Raw genomic sequence first — 22338 nt, 5'->3', positions numbered from 1 at the left:
GATGCCTCACTGACTCACATAGTCAGAGATGAACTTTCATAGTTAACGCCTGACTCAGTGACCCACTGACTCACACATTCATGTACATACAATGTCACTCATGCATGCACAACACAGACAAGGCTTAGTCGGAGGACTGATGTTCAGAGTTGAATCCTGCTTTGGTTTGGTTTTTCTTTTTCTCGGCGTGAGTATGTGAGAGTTTTGAAACATGTCGCACATCGTCAGCAGGCATCCCCCCACTAAATGCCTGTAAAATGTGCAAAAGACATGTCGTGAAACAACCTTGTTTTTCATCACCGGTGTCTCTTAAAATCTCAGGTTCGCTCTCAGGCTGAACATGAGAGCATCGCCTCAGCTTCAGGCATCTCACACTCCCCCGTCACACTGCCACAGCTTTCACTTCCTGCAGTCAAAGGTCACGAGGTCAGCGGTCACCCTGTCGAGGGTCAGGTACGGCAGGGCCGGCTTGTCCTCTTTACCAGCAGCCTCCCGATGTGTGGTCTGGTTTGTTTTAACTGGCATGCGGCTTTACGAGAGCAAGCGTGCCGTTTGTTGGTGTTACAGGTTTAATTCTTCTTTTGCTCTACTCTGTGCTGCTCCTCAGACTCACCGAGAGTCAGTTAAACACTTGTAATAAAAATGACAAAATAAGTTATCGTTATTACCACTTATTTATATAGAAGGATTCTCATAAATGTATGTTGGAGCCATTGTGGCTGTAGACAGACTCTGACACAGTTTTTCCTTCTCTTCCAGTTGTCTTCATTACTCACTAAGCATTCAGAGTTTTTTTTAATAAACAATAAATATTCCAAAATGATTTTAAAAAGTGTTCATGACCATATAGGGTAGTTTTCCTGCTGACCTTGTCTTTATTTAACTAGATTCGCTGTAATGCTCAGATTCTGTAATTGGATCTATCAGAAGCACATTTTCAGAATAAACCTTTTCCTACATGTCTCAGGAGGAAATGAATAGCTGTAAATAATAAAATTAATGATGGCTGAATTCCATGTAGCTGCTTCAGTTTCAGGGTCCTGGTGTTGTGCATGGTGTCTGGCTGTCACAGTGTCATGGTTTACTGGGAGACTTGAACGCAGCAGAGTCATCATTAATGTTGGCATTTCTCAGTCTTGCATTGCTGGGTGAAAAATTGAGGCCATAGTGAGGAAAAATGAGTTTAAATGGTTCAGAAAACAATATATCTATACTTAATCAAATTTAAGATTTGCTCCTTAATGACCTTACTTTACAATGTAGTTTTCATTCTTTTGACCAAATTAAGTATAATGCCTGGATTTCTAAATCTGAAGTCATCAGTTTGTCCATTTTCAGGATCAAACACTGGTCTCGAACAATCTATACATTGTTTAAACATCCAATAAAGTCCAAAGTCTTGTAATGTAACTTTAATTGCATCGTAAACCTTACTCACTAAAGAATAATAAAGATAGAATCGAAAGCTTGTAAGAATCCTGAAACAAATACTAAGTAATTGAAGACTTTAAAGGACAGGTTCACATTTTTTAAACAATGATCAGGTGCCCATATGAACACTGAGAGAAATTCTGCTATCATTCCTCCTGCTAATACTGGCCAATAAAAGATTGTTTCTAAATGTGCTCTCAATGTAAGTGATGGAGGACAAAATCCAAAGTCCTTATTTTGTGCAGAAATCTATTTAAAAGTTTATCTGAAGTTAAAGTGAGGCTTCAGGAGTCTCTGAGTTAGTCAAATTATGTGGATATCTTAGAATTCACCCTTTTTGTTCTCTGACAGTGACATGTGCTGTAAGGACAGTCACAGGAAGGAGGATTTGGTACTAATACAATTATAACTTTGAAATACAACAACTTGATATTGACTAATTCCGATGGCTGACACTTCATATTAGCTTCAAATGAACTTTTAAACACATTTTTACACAGAAGGTCAACCGTGGATTTTGTCTCCCATCATGTACATTGTAAGCACGTTTAGAAACAACTTTTATTTGGCTAGTATGAACAGAAGGGATGATTACAGCAAGAAAAAAACTATTTCAGTGGTCATTTGGGCATCTGAATATTGTTTTAAGACAGACTTGAAAAACTGAATCTATCCCTTTATGATGAAATGTACAGATTGCTTAGATTGCTAGGAACAAAAACTATAGAGAACATAAAAAGCATCATTAACACCGACAGGCAACAGATTCAATATATACCTTATACATCAATAATGGACTTAAACGTTCAACCATTAAAGAGGTGTACATTATTTTCATATTAGTGGAAATCAGTTGTTAAAAGATGGATGTTTGCTCAGCGCAGGGAGCCTCGTCTTCAGCTGGGTCTCAGTCTCGGGGTGTAACATTACTCTGGTTGTTTTGTCCCGGTGCTAATGGAGAGAGTGCGGTGAGAGAGATTGATTATGCAACCTGAAGTGCCACAGGGCAACTTAAATCTGGAAGTGCTTAGAGTATGCAGCGAACCACAGTGATTCCTTCAGGGCAAATTGAAGGAGGCATGATCTGACAACAAGGAATTTCAATTTGTTAGATGTATTCCTTCAGACAAATGCTTCCCATGCTACTTCTGTTCTTTGGGTTCCTTGCTTTTGTTACAGCGGACAATCTCGTGTAAGTATGCCGGGGGAATTATTTCTTTCTCTGATCTTGAATTGTTTTGTTGTTGTTGAGCACTTTGGCTTCTTCAAGTTCAAACAGCTTAAATTATTTAGAACAAAGCAGCAGTTAATACTTTTGGAGCCGCTGATGAAACATAAAGCTAACTCCTGTCCTTATCGTAAAATCTTCCTCCTTAAAACAACTTTTTCTCAAAATGCAGAAGAATGTTAACTAGCCCGGTGCAGTGTTTGTGTCTGTGAGAGTTTTTTTTTTGATACAATAAGCTGTATTCTTCTAAAATTAGTGGGTCAGATTCATTAATCATAGCGTCTGAGGGTTGCTTTGAACTATCAGGCCAGGTCATTAAACCCAGTCTGTCTGGGGCACAAGCGGGCGACACGGAAACACTTTGGAGAGCGCTGGTTCACCCAGACACAAGTCACACTAATAATGACCAGTGTGTGTGTGTGTGTGTGTGTGTGTGTGTGTGTGTGTGTGTGTGTGTGTGTGTGTGTGTGTGTGTGTGTGTGTGTGTGTGTGTGTGTGTGTGTGTGTGTGTGTCACTGATGGCCACTTTTCTGAGTGCTACTCTCAGGCTCAGTGTGGGCTTAATTTGGAGAAATAACAACATGAGATGGGAGCAAGAAAAGGTCGTGAGGGTGGGAGACTGGATTTTAGTGTGTGTGTGGTTTTGTATGAAAGGTGTGTGTGTGTGTGTGTGTGTGTGTGTGTGTGTGTGTGTGTGTGTGTGTGTGTGTGTGTGTGTGTGTGTGTGTGTGTGTGTGTGTGTGTGTGTGTGTGTGTGTGTGTGTGTGTGTGTGTGTGTGTGTGTGGTTTTGTATGAAAGGTGTGTGTGTGTGGTTTTGTATGAAAGCTGTGTGTATGTGTGTGTGTGAGTGGAAATATCAGTTATACAGAATGTGTTTGAAAGAGAGGAAAAAGAAAGAAACAGAAAGGCGTCTGGGTCGAATCTTCTTTGAGGCCTTTTCAGTGCTGCCGTCCTCCTCATAAACACCGGAAAGTGAAATCTTACCCTCTGATCACCGCTCCAACACCGTTAAAATGTGTTCCCATTTAAGGTGAAGCTAACCCAACCGCTCTCTGTGTGGCTTCCTTTTAAAACCAACTTAATCAGGCAGGAATTTGGGTTATTAAGGTCAGGGACACTGGGGAAACTGCCTTAGTGAGAAACAATGTGAAGGAGAGCGAGACGGTGAGGACACAGATGTGTCGCATCAGGAGGCCGTCTTTACCTCAGTGCTCATGGGGGGAAAAAGGCCCAGCTCGGCAGATGATGGTGTCCCAACCAATTTATCTGATCGGGTCACAAGACACGTATAAGTCTGTTGCATTTTGGGTCTCTGTATGGGTAATTAGTGCTAACTGCACATTAGCTAAACTTTCCAGTGACCCTGCACGCTTAATCTTGTAGAGACCATTGTACATCATGGACATTACAGCTGATGTGGAAAATCCTACATCAGGTTCATTATAGCTCCTTACTGTACCAGAAACCCTTCACACCATTTCTAGCATTGATTCAGTTCTCTGGTTGTGTACTCTAAACCATTTCGAAAATGCTTTTTTAAAATTTTGTGTCATTCATATGTTGTTATAATGCTGGATGTTCATGTTAAACATACTTTAAGTTCCCAAACGTGAGGCGAATGTTTGTAAAAATGTTACCTGAAAGTCGAAAACCAAAGCTTCAACTGTGAACACTTTGTTTACATGATTACTGTTACTTCCTCTTCAAAATGACGTCGGATCATTCTGTTGTCTTCGTTGCTATGGTTCCATGGGTTATTTGTGTTGTCTACTTACATATTTTGGATCGGAATTGAACAAGTATGAATGCATTTGGAAAGTTACAGAGTATTTGTATATTTCTTTTGGTCAGTTTGAGTAAAGAACAAGAAAAAGAAATGTCTATTTGTTAACGTAGCCTTTGGAGCCGGTGAATGAGGGGGGGCCTTAAAGAGACCGACACTAAAACACTCCGGACTAAAAATATAGACCTGGAAACATGCATGATACGTTCCCTTATTGCAACGGATGCACTCTTAGGGAAATGACTATAATCTAATGAGATGTTATTGACAGATTAATGACAACAGCAACATATTGTGAAAGAGGGAGTTGGCAGCGTGCATACCTGCAAGATTAACAACCATTAGCTAACTGGAAATGTGCGTCTGTGATGTCTAAGCAGCTTAATCAATATAGTATACTTTACGACTTTAAGGGCAGAGTTTTATTCCTTTTTACATGATATTGTTAGACTGCTATCATTTTGTAATGCTCTCTTGGTTGCCAAATGCCCCATAGTGCCTGTGTTTCCTCTGCTGCAAGCTATATTGCAGCGATGATGCTTCACAGTGAGAACATGTTTCCATTAGTGGAGTCAGGTGGCTTTAGTGGCAGCTCTCTCCCTCTTTCTGTCTTAATAATGCCATCAGGGTTGAAGCTCCAGGTTAATGTGCCGGTCACATATGACACTTTTACGTACTGTGAAAACGTGTACTTTATCGTGCTTGTTGTGACCCCCCCTGATCCCAGCTCCACGATGACCTGCAGTAACTTTCCGCAGCACCTTTGGCAGCTTGAACCTGCTCGTGTGAAGGTGTTAAACTAGAACCGTTACACTTCAAACACGTTGTTCCCTGTGGAAAGTGCTTTATTTATCCCACGGAAGAACCATTAGACACCTGGAGCTCTTGTCTTTTTGGTGTGGTGAGAAAGCTGCAGGGTCAGTTAAATAAATCGCTAATCACTCAGGTTTTATCATCAGACAACCAATAAGTTTACCTCTAATAGGTACTTCTAATGAGGTCCAGGTTGTATCGTCGAACCCTACAGGCATTGCTTGAAAGAAGTACTGTTCCCCATAATCTGTGGCTAGTTAACCCTTCACAAGCACATAATCGACAATATAATCATCATAATAATGTGTATGATGCATTTTAAAGCTCCTCAATTTTTGTATTAACACTGGATCATATGAAGAGATGTAATATTAAAGATGTTGTTTATAGTGACCCAACTCTGCTTTATGGAGTGTTTTAGCATCTTTTAGCTCATTGTTTTGACTTTACGGCCTGCAACTTTCCTGTTTTGATTCCCTCTACACAGCTTTCATCAGCTAAAGAGCTAGATGTTTCGCTCAGAAGTTGGTGAAAAACCAAAAACAGAGCTCAAAGGACACTGAATATTAAAAGAGAGACATGACTTCAAATGAATGATAATCTTTCTCTGTTTCTCTGTGTTGGATGTGTAAATAAGCAACTGATAGCCAGTACGTTAGCCATATCTCCGAGGTGATATAAGTTGAAACTAATGTTGCACATGATGAAAAACATCGCTTAGTCAGACAGTGAAAAATGCCAGTCACAACATCCCAAAGCCCAAGGTGACATCTTCACATTGCTTGTTTTGCTCGACCCAACAGTCAATGAAATATTCAATTTATATGTAATACACTGTGATCAAAACAGATGAAGACATTCGAGAAACTGAAACTATCAAATGGTTTATATTTTAGCTCCAATGTCATAAACGATCAATTGATTATCAAACTTGTTGGAGATTAATTTCAATTTTTGATCAATTGTCCATTCAGTTAATCAGTAAATTAATTTGCCACCAATACATTTGTGAACAGCACCTGTCTTGAACATGTGGTTCTTGGTGAGAGATTGGAATCAAACCCGGTTTGTGTTACTCGCAGTCACGCTCGCTGCTCCTGACAGCTTATTCCTCTCAGCTAACCGAAGTTCTCCTCCCTGCTCGTTTCTCTCTCACACTTTACTTTCTGTTACTGGCCTGAAAGATTCTCCGACACGTCTTCCTCAGATGTATTCAGTTGGGTTAATAAAACCTCCTGGTGGGAGAAACGCAGCGAGGGGGGAGGTCACATAGATTCCCTTCAGTCTTCACCATCCTCCTCCAGGCTCTGTAGTGTCCACACCTCTGATTACCCCGGCCTCCTCCGTGCTTTAGTGTGTGTAGGAGAGAAATTGACGAAGATAGGGTGTATATGTGTGTGTTTGTGGCAGAGAAATTACTATGAGTTAAAGGAAGGACAATAAAAGGGGCAACAGACAGAAATAGCGAGGCGGTGTGCACTCACATGTGTGTGTATTTCATGGGAGGGGGTATGGTTGAGGGGCCTACCTACCTATTTGAACCGAGGCATGGCATCTGCTATCTGTTTCTCATTTTGGCGGCGCTCTGTGGTTTTCCAGCAGTGACAGGCCTCAGAGTGGAAACTGGCACTAACGAGCAATTACATCCTGCCTGCCTGCCAGGGATTATGGGATTACAGACTGACTGGTCCTCAGTCTGCGCTCTCTTTCTGCGCTCTCATTTGGCCATTCCCTTGCTTCCCTGTGTTCAGCTTATCTCTACTTTTAGACTTCTCCCATTTAATGGTCCAATTACCTTTTTCTCCATTTTCTTTTACCCTGGAAAAAGCCCCATTCTCCTTTTTCATTCTCCTTACGCTTCACCTTTTTCTCCTTGTGTCTTTTTTCACCCCAATATTTATTATCTTATCGCTCCTCCTCTAGTTTTTTTTACTGTGACTTTGTGGCTGCTTTGAATAGTTAAGACATGCTGTCATTAACTGCTGAAGAGTGAAATTGGTTTAGCCAGAAAGGAGAAGAAAGCACATTGAACAAGAGAAAAAGATATTTAATGTGTATGAAGCATTAAGTGAAGTGTCATTAAAATGAAAAGGTATTTACTTATTTTCATTATTGATTAATCTGGTGTTTATTTTCTTTATTAGTCCATCAATTGCTTTGTCTATAAAAGTTTTAAAAAATTGTGTAAAATATTCTTTATAATTTACCACTTCTTCAAATGTCTCGTTTTGTCTGACCAACAGTCCAAAACTCAAAGATATTTTGTTTAAAATCATGTACAATAAAAAAGCATCATATTCTTACACTTGAGCAGCTGAAACCAGCAAATATTTGGCATTTTTACTCCAAAATGAATGATAACGATTGATTAAAATAGTTAGGGTTAGGGTTAAGAGTGCAGATCACTTTACAGGTCTAGACTAGACTACTAGACATAGCCCTGAATCCCAAGTTTGTCTCTTAAAAAACTGTGTTTAAATAAGGATAAAAGATAAAAACAAACACGCATGTCAGATTGTGAGTGCTTGGCGTTGAACCCTGAAGCCAACGACTGTCAATAGAATGTCACAAGCAAGATTAGAGGAAAAACAAGTTCTCACACTGCTCTGGATGTATGTATGCAGAGCAGATTTCACAGATTTCTCAGTGTCTGGTAGTGATCAGACGGCTCTCCTGGTGTTCTGCCTCTCTCTCTCCCGCATCTCCTCTTACACTGCAGGTGTCTTTTACTGAGCCAGCGGTGATTTACTGTACCCTGTTTTCCTCCTCGCTCCTGCAATCAGGCACCGCGGTAGTGACAGGTTAAAGCTGGAGGTCAGAACATTTCGCGTATGTGCATGCGCGCACAGCAGAGAACAATATTGTGTCTCTAATAGCAGGTCATTATCAGAGAAGTTTGGCTTTTAGAGAGAGGTGAAACACCAGAGAGCTCAGAGCTTTCTTTCTTTTCTTTTTTTTACAAGGTGAGAGGTTTATAGGGGCTTTGTGGGCAAAACCCAGGTCTGAGGATGTAATAGTATACAGTAGGCACCAAGATCACTAATCAGAAACACATTTATATTATGTTGCCCTGCTTCCTTTCATAGCAAACACGTGTCTCTGCTGGAAATAGCAATAATAATAAAAGTCTGAATGATATCTTTAACAGTAATAAAATTGTTGATTTATTGTATTACTTTTGCTGCTGTACAAAGGCAGACAAAGACAGTGATGTTGGCTAAAAAGGAAATCAGCCAAATGTGTAATAGATTTACAAGTTGTAAAACCTTCATCTTATGCCTTAGGCTGATTATTAATAACTGTCACAGATTTTATGAAACCTTACAAAAACATCAGCTTTTTTTGTCCATTTGAACAAGTTAAGTAATTTAATACATTATTCTATAATTGAAAACAAATGTGTATTTAAAGGCTGCTTTAACCACATCATACCATACTAATACTGCCAAGTTAGAGTCAGATGCTGCAGAGACAGCAGTTACTGCTACTCTGCTTAATTAGGCTAGTTATCTTTTTGCAGGACTAGTTTATCTGGTGTAACTTTATCTGCATTATGATTAGATTTAGCTACTGCTGTATTTTTGTAGTATAAAAAACTACTTTAAAACTTAAAATTTTACCCTTGTTTCCTAATTGTTGAACATTATTTTCCTGCCCGAAAACACATTTCTGTGGCAAAATATATTTTTTTAAACAATTCTGGCCTTAACTCAACCTTGACTGACTGTTACTGTGTTTTGACTTTGTAGGGAAGTAAATTCAGAAGTTTGTTATCAAACAATGGCTTGTAAATTGAAAGACCAAATGCTGGCAAAAATGACTGTGCATCCTGCTCCTTAGTGAATAAATTACTGGCCGCCTCTGTTTTAAAGCTAATATCCTACTCCTACCTTATAAATATCCTCAAAACAAAGTCCACATTCATCCTGTCCAAGCACTTAAATAGTGTTTGGAATAACAGTGAACAGCAGAATAAGCTAGTAACTGGCTCCATCTTTATGGGTTGTCTTTGCTTAGGGAGGCCTTACCCTTCTGCAGACATCCAGCCTGATGGACAAACCAGTGGCTTTAATCAGCCACTCGAGGAAGAAACACATGCTCTGTTCTCTAAACACGCATAGAAACACACATTAACTTTGTTGGATCTGAATCTTTACATATACACACACCATCAGCAGGCTTGTGTCAGTCTGGAGCTCTTTAGGCCCAGTGTCCCACTCCTCCTCTTCCTCTTCTCTCCACCCCTCAACTCCCCCACTCGCCTCATCCTTGAAAAGGCTGGAGGCGTCGAGCTGTAAACAGCTCCAGAGTACCAAGGTGAAATGAACCAGCAGACAGGCCCATGTAGACTCCCAGCTCGCTGACCTAAAAGGAGCTAAACACTCCCAGCTGTGGCATTAGGGACTCAGAATGGCACCTCTCCTGAGACCCAGTGAAGATCTGTTGAGGAAGGCCTGCACGCTGCATCCCCCTCTGTCCTGCCTCACGCTGCTGTCAGGTTTTAAATCAGCTCAGAGACAGAGGGAGACGGAGGGCCGAGGAGTCAGCACAGTTTGGTTTTAGGTTGCAGCCGTGGTGTGTACTCTGTCTGTCTGCCTGAATTATGCTCACTTTGTCTCTTTGTCCCCCTCTCACCCCTCAGTGTCTGTAACTTTACTTCTCTCTCGACTGGATCCCTACAGCTGGACTATGCAGGATTGCATAAAAGCATCAACTGCTCTTATCATGACCTGTGATCCGTAACGCTTTGTCAGTCTTCCATCTCGCTGTACAGACAGAACTGCTGGGATTGTTTTTGACTTTTAAATAAACATGGTACACTACATATCAGTTAAATCTAGATGAACAGTACATGCTTGAATACGTTACTATGGGTGTGTATGGTCTTGCTGTAGTTCAGTGCCAAAGTTATACAAAGCATTTCAGAGATGACAGATGTGGTTTAAAAGATGTTGGGGGTATCTGTAGACTAGACATAATGTTGTTACACAAATCTGTTGTCAGATTAGACATTATTGCTGATGGCCAAATCTCAAAATATGAAGTAATGAAAGGTCAAAGAAAACAAGATATCTTTGAAGATTTGTGCATTGATTTGGCTTCTGTGAGACTCGGTGGCATGATCACCTTTGTTTTCAGTACTGACTTTAGAGTAATCAAAACTCTCAAGTCTGAAAAACGGAGGATCCTCCCAGTGGCCCAGAAGGCACAAAAACTCTTTAAAGAATGATTATTAAGATAATTAGGAGCAATCTCATAATTGTTTAAGTCATTTATCAGGCAAAAATGCCAAATGATCACTGGTTTTAGCCTTTTAAATGTGCTGACCTGCTGCTTTCCTCTGTTTATGGTAGTTCACTTAGTGTTAATGTTAAATGTTTTGACCTATCATCGGTCCCTGCAGTGTGTGTGTTTGAGCGTGAGAGTGCAGAAAAGTGTACAGGTTCATCAGGGGGGCTTTGCCTCAAGAACTAGTGTTTCATTGAGTTGGACCGACAACACCGAGGCATCACAGTGTGTTCAAGTGTCCCAGAACCACACTCGACACAGCCCTAAAACGCACACTACATTCACTTCTGTCAACATACTAACAGAATCTCCAGCTAGCTAGCATATTGCCATCACTGGCAGCATGTTGCATGACACTCCATGTCATTATGAATATAATAAACATACACAGGAAGCCCTTAAAATTGATATCATTGCTATTTTTTTAATAGCAATGTATCAAATGACCAGAATTACAGAGGTGTCACTCATAGTGATGAGTGGACAGAGCATCATAACCCGACTCTGCAGCTCCCCTTGGTTTTACAGAGATTTATAGTGAGTTTCATTTCATTGTTTGGCAGCCTGGCTATGACTTTACTGTTTTGGTTCACTCTCACCACTCTCAACACTATGAGACACAGTTTACAGATTTCTGGTCAACATTGTGGACCATTTAGCAGCTAAAGATCCAGATATTTCTCTTAGAAGTTAATACAGACCAAAAACAGAGCTAAAAGAGAGCGAATACTGGAATTTCACTCACCAGCTGGACAGAAACATGACTCGTCATGAATGATAATGATGCTCCATAACTGCTGAATGTGTAAGCAACAGCTTGAGAACAATATTATAAACATATTAAGGTAAAAGGTGATACGTCAATGTTGTGTTGATAACTTGTTTCCGTTGCCCTCAAGTGGCCAAAAAATTGGTTAATTGGTCAATGCAAGTTTAAAGTGCTGAGAAAAATGGAAATTTTAATATCTACAATTTCATGAGAATTGTGTAGTTGGACATTTTTTAGGAGGATCCTGTGATACAGTGAAAAGGTCCAGAACAGCTACTTATTGACCTTGGTACACAATTTTGTCAACTGCTGTTTCCAAGATCAAAAATGAACTTTCGATGTCAACTTAATACATACTACATATTTGGGTTTAAACCCGTTAATTTCTTCTCATACTTTTTTCCACTACTTCTTTCTGTGCCAATAAACTGATGCAACATAGACGAGGAACATCTACAAACATGATGCTCTGATCTCCGCTGAGTTACATATTATGACTTCATGTTACGGATGGGTGGCACTCTGCAGCCAGTGCAACTCTCCACACTGCACGTACTATATATAAACATCTCTATCCGTGACACTTCTTATCACCTGTCCTGCATCTCTGTGGTTTTTGTCCAGGACCTCCGCGAAGTGCTCTCGCTATGCCTGGTTCCCCCTGCTTGTACCTCTGCCACAGGAATAACCCTGAAGAATGCCTTTGACAAGTATATCGCAGATGTTGCCTTTTGTTGCTGGACTGAGGCTGTTTGCATGACTGTATGAACTGACAAGCCAACACTAGCCACACTAGCTGGCAGCAAACACTGGTCTTTTACTGAAGCGGCAACAAACACGCCATCCTCGTGCATTGAGGACGTGATTTATGTGACATGTCGGCTTGCTCAGGGGCCCACACGGCTGTTTTTTTTACAGTATCTGGACAATTGTGAATGTATAGACTTCATATTGCCCGCATATTGTGCCTTTAGTTTATGTTACCCTTTTCAAAGGGAGTTCTGGGAAGGGGAAAGTTGACAGAGTGAAGCCTTGTTCTTGTTCTTACATTCCTCTCTCTTTCTCTTTCTCTCCAGGTGGGACCAGATGGAGGGTTCGGAGGAAGGATAGACAAGAGATTACTTCTGTAATGTCAGCCAAGGCCAAGGTTTGTCAGGAACAGACGTCACTGCCAAAAGAGCACCCTGAAACGTCCCTGTCTTTCTTTATCATACTCTTTGTCATCTATCTGTCATTTATCTCTTTTTTTATCTACTTTTCTTCTCTTCTTCCATTCATCTTTTTTTTGCATGATTCTTATTTGCCATCATCTTCTATGAAATCACCATCTCTGCAAATAACCTCCCCTTATCATTTTTCATTTCAACTCTACAGACCTCTATAAACCAGAGGATGAGTTATATGTGGGTATAAATTGTTAATGAAATCCATTCCCACTAGGCTCAGAAGTGAGCTTTCCATAAAATCATGTCAGAGCTGAGGCTTTCATTGCTAAATTATAAGCCAGTGGACAAAGCTTGATCCGGGGACGAAAGGAAGCAGAGTTATTTGACTTCAGAGTAAATGAGATCACTTTAGATGGAAAATAATTAAGTAAGAGTAGCTGTTGCTCCTTCATATAGCTTCTGGATTTGATGTGCTTACATGAGTATTATCTCATTGTCCTTATCAGTTTTTTTTGTCTGTATAGCATCCTGACTGTGACTATCTTTACTTTGTATGTAAGCTTGCTTATGAAAGAAAAGAGCTCAGAGCAAAAAGGAGAACTTTATGCTGCTGCATGTTGCTCTGACCCGTTGTATTCTTGCCTGACTAGAAGTCAGTCATCATACATCAAAAGTCAAAGAAACAAAATAAGCTTAGCTTAGCATAAAGAAAGGTTAAAGGTAAAGGTATGTTTATGTAAACAATGGAAACAATCTCCAAGCATTACATAAAAGGTGTTTTGGTTCAGTCTCACTGCTATCATCAGCTTTGTCTCCAGCTGTTTCCAACAAAAAAGTATGCTACCTGCCATGCACCAAATGACAGACACAGTTAACAACTAGCTAGTGTGTAGCTTTTAGCAGCTAAAGAGCCAAATATTTCCCTCAGTAATGGGATGAGACCAAACAGAGCTGAAAGAACAGTAAATATGAGATGTAGACTCATCACATGGACCTGAAACATGAATCCAAAATAATTCTAATTATATCATAAATGTTAACATTGTACCAAAGTACTTCATAAAGTACCATGTAATGAAAAAGCTACTCAATTACAGAAGTTAGAGTCCTTGTAGTAAGTTACTGGCAACTGCCTTTTTAAGGCAACCCTTGGGTTCATTTGCTCCTTCATTAATTTATTGTACTAAATGTTAGCATGCTAGAAAGTACCTGCAAGTTAATTAGAGAAGTCCCTCTCACATTTGTCCTCTGTCTCTTGTAGGTGCTGCTGTGGGTGCTCCTGTCTCTGTTGCCTCTGGCAGAAGGAGCTCATGTGAGAGCTGGTGCTGGTGTAGCTGGTGTGGGAGCAGACTCAGGCCCTGCTGTGGGCCTGCTGGGAGGCCAGGAGGAGCGAGAGCTTCCTGTGACGCTGCCAGAGGTGGTGGAGGATGAGGAGCAGGAAGACGACAGTGACCCTTACTCTACTTGGCATGCTCTATATGGTACTGAAGCCCTTATGCAAGTGTAATTTACAGCACATCTGCTGTAGCAGACAGTATTAGAGTGGAAAGAGGGCGCGAGTTATGGGATCTGCTTTGTATCTCAGCCATCAAAATATATTTCATATGAATTCAAGGAGTGTTTCTTGTCTATTGTATTCACTTGTCGTTCTGTCCACCACTCCTTTAATTTCCTCTCTTTTTTAGACCCCTTTGTAATGGATGAGGTGGATGACCATCCCAGTAGTCGCTGGGTGGGGCGCTCTCCAAGATCCTCCGACCCCTCTGAACCTCAACCCAAGGGATCACCAAAGAAAAAGAAGAAGAGGAAGAAGAAAGAAAAGGAGGAAGAGGAAGAGACAGGAAAAGGAGATAGAAGGGGTAAAGGTAAAAACAGGCAGCCAAAGCAGAGCAGCAGGGACTGCCGTGTGGAGAAGAGAGAGATGAAGGTTCGGGACCTGGGACTGGGGTTTGACTCAGATGAGATTGTCCTCTTCAAGTTCTGCGTGGGCTCCTGCCAGTCTTCGCGAACAAACTACGACTTGGCACTGAGAGCCTTGCTGGAGAATGGCTCGCTGCCCCGGCGTACTACCCGCAAGGTCAGCAACCACCCCTGCTGTCGGCCTGACCGGTATGAGCCAGTTTCCTTCATGGACGCGCAGACCACATGGAGGACCATCCAGTCATTATCCGCTGCCAGCTGCATGTGTATGGGCTGAAGAAATTAACAAAGGAGAGGGTGACAAAAAGGGGGAGGGTAGCTGTTGCCCTTCTTGAACAGAAATTAGTCAATAGGCTCAGTGTGGATGGTACAGTACGTACAAGAAAGCCGGGGTGCAAGGATGAGCCAGATGGGGGTGCTGTAACACACACAGAGCAGAGGACGTGATGGAGGCCGCTTGTTCGCTTCCTGTTAAGGAGGAAGAGGTCTGGGTGCAGCTGAACAACTGAGGGCAAAGGTCAAGATCAGAGCCTGAGGGGGAGGTCGTCAGGGAATCACAGTCTGGATTTATTGTTTGCCTCTTCAAAGAGTGAATTGTTTTCAACTGGTACCCAATGCAGTACACCCCAGACCGATTATTACTCATAAAATAGACTCTTAATGTGTAACAGGACTGTTTTGATTTGGGTGAGACCCAAAGGCTGAAGCTCAAGAGATACAAAGAAAAGACACTGTTAAAGGACTGACACTGTGTTTATATGCTGACTCAGACTAAAGAAAGAAAAAGACTGACACAATGTTCACTATTACTCACAGTGAAGACAGCTCCTCCCAGAAGTTCAATATAATTTTTTCCCACACAAAAACAGGGACATTACATTTTCTATGTTCAGGTGAACTCATCCAAATGGATGCCATGCATCTTCATGTATTACTGTATAAAAGTAAAAATATATTTATTTCTGATAAATTATTTATTTATTATAGCTTCCTATGAGAGCTGTTTTTACGAACTATATTGTAGATGAATATCTATTTATTTCAAGATTCAGATTTCATGTTGACAGTTATTCTGCTCTCGTACATCGTTTATAAAGGTGCTGATTTTCTTTTTCCGAGCTGTCAAATGCCTCATAAACTTGGACTCAACAGATTCTGAGTGGAACGAGACTGGATGCAATTTATGTTTCTAAAAATGTGGAAACAAAAACACCAAAGTTTAAATACTTCCTCACATTTCACACCAGATAGACATTTAGACAGATAGACAAAAATCACAACAACAGATTTTAAAAATAAATTGACCTACAGTGAAAGATGTGGTGTACTTACAAATATATATGCGTAAGAGTATCTCACATATTTGAGTCTGACAGCTGATCTCTACAGTTGTGGCTGATATTGAGTCATTATTTCAGCTTATCCCAAACTGTAATGGAAACTGAAAATCAGTTTTATGTGTCCAGAATGTAGCATGAAGCATTTATACTACAGGACATCAACATGTCTCATCTTAAAGTGGTTGAGTAATTCAGTTACACACTACCAGTATGTCATGTATAATTATTATTATTATTATTATTATTATTATTATTATTATTATTATTATAAATTTATTTTTGTATGGCATTATCCTCCAAGGGAATAAAGTTCTTTTTTTAATATATACCTGGTTATAACTGTTTATTACATATGACATAACTTCAAACTGATCTTAATGATGATGATACAGTAAAGGATAATATAACCAATACTGTTTTTTGCCCTATGCTGATTAACCTGGACTTTTTTTAATGTTGTTGCGCCACCTGCTGGTTGAAAATGCACAGGGCAAAATGTTAACTTCATGTCTCTCTCTTTTTTTTTAAGGCAGTATCGCTCTCCTGCCACCTGGCTGTTCAACTGGGAATGTTTGCTATAAATAATATGATTTCACTTTTCTTTAAACAGCAGAACAGACAGTGTGCCATCTTCAGTGTCATTTTATTTCTCTGCACAGACCCACCAACACATCCAGCAAACCCCACAGGTCATGCAGCTCACAGCAACAGTTTTTTTTCTTATTACGTTTTTAAACAGGTGATATGTTCACTTTGACTGGTTTACAGCAGCGGTGATCAAAATATCATATGCAAATGTATAATATAAAAACAAGATTAAACAAATGGTATACATTCAGTTTCCCCTGCTTTATGCAACACTGTTTAATTGCACAGAATAGATTAGCAGCATGTAGATTTAAAAAAAAAAAGAGATACAGTGTAATATCAACCCATGTACATGAGTGATGCCTGGTATGAATACAGAAATGGCACATTTTCAAAATTCATACAATCACACTTTTATTTGTACCCATAGGGTATGATAATATTTTGTATAACTTCCCCTGTTTGGAAATTGTCACAACTGATCTACATCACTTACGGCACACACTTTTTGCCATTAGCTAAATTTGCTAGGGAGTACATTGATACCCCGCCCTTGATACCCCGTGTTCACTACACACACACACACACACACACACACACACACACACACACACACACACACACACACACACACACACACACACACACACACACACACACACACACACACACACACACAAGTTAGATTAACAATTATACAGACAACGAAACTCCATTTGTGTGGAGCACTTATCCTCTCCATAAAGCACTTTAATTTTTAAGAGACACATTTCTGCAGGAAGCTAAATGATGATGTGCTAGAAATGCTTGATAGCCCAATACACCTGTTGAGAGGTTGATTTGAGTCACAGTCAGTTGCTAAGGGTTGACTCAAGTATTTCATAATTGAAGCTGATATGGCTCTCTGATGGAGAGTGATAAATTCAGTGATGATGGTGTACATTTAAACACCCACAGCGCTGATTTTTCTCCAAGTGTAATTTTTAAAGTGCCAGTTTGCGGTCCACCTGACGTAGCTGCTTCTGCTGAGATTTTAAAGTGGCGTAAGTAAATTATAAACTGTCTATCAAAGGCATTTCGCTGACTGGCAGGAGCTCGGTGTGCTGAACGTGCAGGTGACAATGTCCCCTCTTCGAATGTGTCCCGGAGAAGCCTTCGCGGCCGCCTCCTGTTTTGAATCAGCTACTTCCTCCTCACACCCGAGGATCGCGGTGGACTCAATACTGAACGGGTGGAAGTTGATCCGGGCGGTGTCGTAATCCCACGCTTGTCTCATTGTGAAGTCTGTAAAGGATTCAGTCTTGATGGTGACTCGGCTTTCCATACCGTTCCTGTAGCTGGCTGTGCGTAATGATGCACAACTTGTGTCTTCGCTGTTTAAAGACGGAGGAGAGTGCTGACCCCCCACCCAACCAATATTGTCCTCATGTCCCTCTTTAACCCGAGTCACAACCCTCTTCAGCTTCTCGCAGCCCTTTAGCAGCAGGTTCTTCCTGCACAGAATGTACACCCAGGGGTCTAAAATGGGATTGAATGAGGCGAAGCGGATTGCCATCAGGTCACTCCAGTAGTCAGGCTGCCCCCCAGCAGAAATATAAGCAGGGTCATAAAGTTGGTTGACGAAGATTCGCACCTGTCAGAAACACACAGAGAGACAGAGAACGTCTGAGATGTAACGAAGTGTAATACTTAGTAAAGCACAATGTCTTTGGCACACGCCCTGCATATCATAAAATATATGAATACAAAACTGTTGTCCTTACCACTAGAGGGATGGAGCACACCAGGAAAACGATGGTCATGAGGACCAGAAGCCAGAACATTTGGATCTCTGCTGCAGAAGTGACCGACGGCAGCCGAGGGAAGCGGCGACGTGAGCCTCCCTGCTCACACAGCTCCGTCCTCACTATTCCTGTTCTCTGGTTCATCCCCACCAGCGACCTGCACACCGCCAAGTTACACAGAACTGTCACTGCAATCAGCACCAGCATCACTCCGCCGTACAAGAAGGAGTAGCAGGCGCCGAGTGGATCCATCGCCCTCCAATCCAGGAAACACCAAGTACCCGGAAAGTGCCTGACGTGCTGCCCGAAGCCAAAACTGGGCATAATACACAGTACAATGTTGGCTAAGTAGGTGACCAAGAGCGCAAAGCGCGCCATGGTTCGGTCTATGTGCTGGGAGTAGAAATAGGCATGGTTTATGGCCAAGTATCGCTCCACAGCCATGGCGCACAGGATGGACATCCCGGCTGAGCCGAAGAAGAGCATGGAGAAGGAGAAGAAATGGCAGAGCAGGGCGCCTCCTGGCCAGCGGCTGGCCACATAGGTGGCGATCACCACCGGGCTGGTGAAGCATGTGCCCACAAGATCAGTGATGGCCATCCCGCAGACCAGAGTGTAGAAAGTTGTTTCCTTCTGCTCCTTTTTGGAGATGCACAGCACAACTATGGCTATCAGGTTCCCCAGGACTCCCACGGCGAACATCGTGGCCGAGGTGACCAGAGACTTTGACTCCAGTCGGAGTGCTGGGAACGAACTGTGGTTTTGGATAAGAGAGAGAGGCGGCAGCGGCTCAGAAACATTCGTGTCCAGTTCTCCAAACGCAAGTGTGTCGTTGATCATCCTTAAAACCAACAATGCACACGAATTAAAGAGCGGGAACTTTCTCTGATATTCAGAGAACCTGCTCTGGAAATATAGAGCGTTACTTAAAGTTAAAACAAAGTGAATTTAAAGTATTACATGATTAAAAATGTTATTCCAGAGAGAGCATAAAGTGCATCACTCTGAAGTGATGTTCCTGTTTGGTTCCCAATGCGCCCATATGCAGGTGTGCCTGGTTGTGTTTACAATGCTCCTTGCTGCGGGTATTTAAGCTCTGTGCTGATGTCAGGAGAGTGACGCGCGGGCTGTAGGCTCAGCGGTCCAGGTTTCCCATTATTACATTTCTGTAGTCAAACAATCAATATTCAACACTTTTCATTACTCGACACGTATTAGAAATAAAAAGCTACCAGCACCGGAAACACAAACCCAAGCTCAAAATGCCAATTCACATTTCGTATCGTTTAGAACAAATACGTCAAACTTAAGTAAAAGCAAGGACTATGAACTAAATACTATGTTCTATGATCATTATAATACGTACTCATAATAATTGGAGTTTCACCAGAATATTAGCCTTGAAATATTCCCTTATTTAAAAATATGACTATCTCTTACTAGATTTGCTTAAACTTTGCTCACCATTAAATTCTAACCATATAAACTGCGAGATCTACTCTGAATTGAGGCCACATGGAGTGTTCGTCTATACAATTCCCTATTGCAAGATTCCCATGAATGGAAGAATGTGATGGTTCCGCAATAGAAGCGCAGTATTATAATTACCTGGGTTTCTGTATACTGGGTAGGTTATTCAGGGAAACAAAAGCAGTCTCTTCAGCCACATATGACCCAGAAATAAATACAAAGACACGGAAATGGTGTAGGTCCACTTCAGCACCAAGGTCAGCACCTTCAACACAATCAGCACCACGAACAGAGACAGTCAACATGGTGCTGCAGCCGTTTGAAACCACAAACCCAATATTGATAACTATATGCCTGAAAGCTGCATTCGATAGTACAACCAATCCAAAACACACAAAAAGATCTATTGTTTCTCAGATAATGCTTTGAGAAAGTTTTTTGACGTTTGATAACAATCGACATCCTTTAAAAAGAATCCAAGACAGCTTTCTAATCCATGCATCCAAGGTATTTCTGATATGATTGCTACTCTGTAATCTGATTTCAAAACAGAGGTACAGTCTGATAAAGACAAGAGCCCAGATATTATAGTGAGAAGGCTTCCGGTAGTTGGCTTTTGGTAATCGGCGCAGTTTTTCTGTTGTTATTTATTCATTTTTTAAAATTTGAAACAAGAATTCCTGGAAGCAAAGTTTAACACTGAGGGTTTAAATGTTTAATGGAGTGTCTTCAGTCTTTCACGCTTAGTATAAAACATGATTCCACTGTACAAAACACTGTTGACAGCTCAGACAGCGACTTAAAACAAGGAAAAGTCTAGCACTAATGAATACAAAGGTGTCAGTCAAGTTCAGCCAAGCTTTCTTCTTTTTACTTTTTAGACGGGTTTGGGGTTTTTCACCAGTGGATCTCAACTCCAGCAAGCCTTCTGCACCTTGTGTACACGACTGCTCATTTTGCGTGGCTCGGTTTAATGTGGAAAAGGGTTCAACAGGTGTTAGGAAGGAAGGCTGTGTTGCGGAAGAGAAGCTTTAATTAATCTCTTTCTTTTTTTTTTTGCGCCAATCTCAGAAAGAGTGAGAGCAGCATAGAATATTAAGGGAGTTGTACTGAATCAACTAAAAGCGAACAAATGAATAGCCTACTAATAAATAAAAACGAAGATAAATAAACATCTGAAGAGATAAATGAACATCTAACTGACACGACCAACAAAGGGGAAAAGGAGAGTGGCTTTTTGTGTGTGTTAATTAAAGTTACTTTTTAAGTTGATGCTCAAGGACGTGTGAAAGAAGTGAAGTGAAAGTGTATTATTTCAGTCCTTTTCTTTTTTCTATTTCCTTTGAAGTTCGTTTAATAACTCCTACAATATAAATAGGCCCACGGCTTAGGCTGTATTCAAATTTGGTAAGTAATCATGATTAATAATTGAGTAGCCTATTTCTCAGCTGGAAATTGCACTGCGGGCTTGGTTTTGTTTGGAGTCTCTTCTATGCAGCATGTTTTTTTAACCTGGGGCTCAGACTGCAGACTGCGCCTGCAGGGCAATCCCGGTGCTGACTGCGCAGATACCTGCAGGCTGTTAATCGGGCACTAATGACAGTGAGCACAAATGAAATGTAAAAGGTTTCAAAGACTTGTTCTGTGGGAATCTGGCTGCATGTGTTGCGTTGCTGGCTCCTCCCTTATCATCACATTATGTGAATATATGAGTCATTGTGAAACGCAAGTTGCAGTTCTATTGAGGTTTTGGTTAAGAGCAGTATTTGGGGGATTTTGCAGTCTTTAGGGCATATAGGGAAAGACTGTAGTATAGCACAACTAAATTCTTTTGAAACGTTTGAAAAGACAGGGCCAAAAATGTATGATCCCATTAAAAAATAAACCTTCACACTTGGTTTGTGTTTAGGTGGAAAATGAAACCACAAACAGAATTACAATGTGGTGTGATAGTTATGTTTACTATATTTATTGTCATAATAACCTACCAGCTGCTAGATGGAGTGCAGTACAGACCTCTCACCAAAATGACTGTGTTGCCATGGAGATGACAAAAAAACTGGTTGGCATGTGAGCATAGAAGTTGAAAACAGGTGTAAATATTGGCTACATTGTTTCAATTGTTGGCTCAAAGTAATCTGTAAACATTTTCCACAACTAAACAAAAGATGAACAAACAGTTGAAATAATAAGAAAAAAAGTAATCTGACCTATGGATAAATAGTTGAAATGTCTTAGCTAAAATTAGGCTAATACATAAATGGTTGAAGGGTCCCGCTTCTGCCACTTATGGTAATGTGGTAATAGTAATAATAATAATAATAATTTTATTTCAAAGCACCTGTCAAGACACCCAAGGACACTTTAAAGAATGAAACCAAGTAATGAAAAAAAAATAGTAATAGTTATATATGCTAACTTGACCAAATCTGCCTAAACAGAAATTATGATTATTATTATAGAATTATAATTCCTGGCAAATACTGCAGCCTACATCAATAAACACTTGGCCTCGTATTTGCTTATGGCTACATGATAGTGTGTTATAAACTGTTTATCCTGTCAGACAAAAGAAAAGTAGGGAGGTTTAGTATTGCTGATGGTGATCTTAGAGCTATTTGATATACAATAACAGAGTAATATGTTCTAAACAATGTGGTATAAATGTATAATAATGCAAACCTCTACTGTAATAAATTAATTATGGTATGGTATAGTGTGTGCACAGTAGGTCTACTGTGCAGGTTGACTTCCCC

At 40.7% G+C, this 22338-nt stretch overlaps 2 protein-coding genes across 2 annotated transcripts in view; one reads left to right on the top strand and one right to left on the bottom strand.

Moving 5' to 3' along the window:
* Nucleotides 1–16054, top strand: part of LOC133990633 (glial cell line-derived neurotrophic factor) — an 18146-nt gene extending 2092 nt beyond the window's left edge. The window contains exons 2-4 of the mRNA XM_062429005.1: nucleotides 12391–12461; nucleotides 13742–13961; nucleotides 14166–16054. Coding sequence (XP_062284989.1) covers nucleotides 12391–12461; nucleotides 13742–13961; nucleotides 14166–14677 — 803 coding nt within the window. The 3' untranslated portion in view covers nucleotides 14678–16054. The remainder of the gene's footprint in view (nucleotides 1–12390; nucleotides 12462–13741; nucleotides 13962–14165) is intronic.
* Nucleotides 16055–17394: 1340 nt separating this feature from the next.
* ptger4c (prostaglandin E receptor 4 (subtype EP4) c) lies at nucleotides 17395–18952 on the bottom strand. The gene is made up of 2 exons (XM_062428886.1): nucleotides 18092–18952; nucleotides 17395–17961 (listed from the first exon to the last, which is right to left on the bottom strand). The coding sequence occupies exons 1-2, from the start codon at nucleotides 18950–18952 to the stop codon at nucleotides 17395–17397; spliced, it is 1428 nt and encodes a 475-aa protein (XP_062284870.1).
* Between the last annotated feature and the right edge of the window lie 3386 nt (nucleotides 18953–22338).

Source organism: Scomber scombrus, chromosome 11 (assembly GCF_963691925.1).
Source record: "Scomber scombrus chromosome 11, fScoSco1.1, whole genome shotgun sequence".
Taxonomy (NCBI): Eukaryota; Metazoa; Chordata; class Actinopteri; order Scombriformes; family Scombridae; genus Scomber; species Scomber scombrus.
Note: the sequence above shows the minus strand (reverse complement) of the source record. Positions and strands in the feature narration are given on the sequence as shown.

What these genes read in the sequence shown, in the direction of transcription:
- ptger4c (XM_062428886.1), bottom strand. Translation starts at nt 18,952, where the DNA reads ATGATCAACGACACACTTGCGTTTGGAGAACTGGACACGAATGTTTCT. An exon ending in TGTGCTCCATCCCTCTAGTG is followed by an intron (nt 17,962 to 18,091) that starts GTAAGGACAACA and finishes TGTTTCTGACAG; the next exon opens with GTGCGAATCTTCGTCAACCA.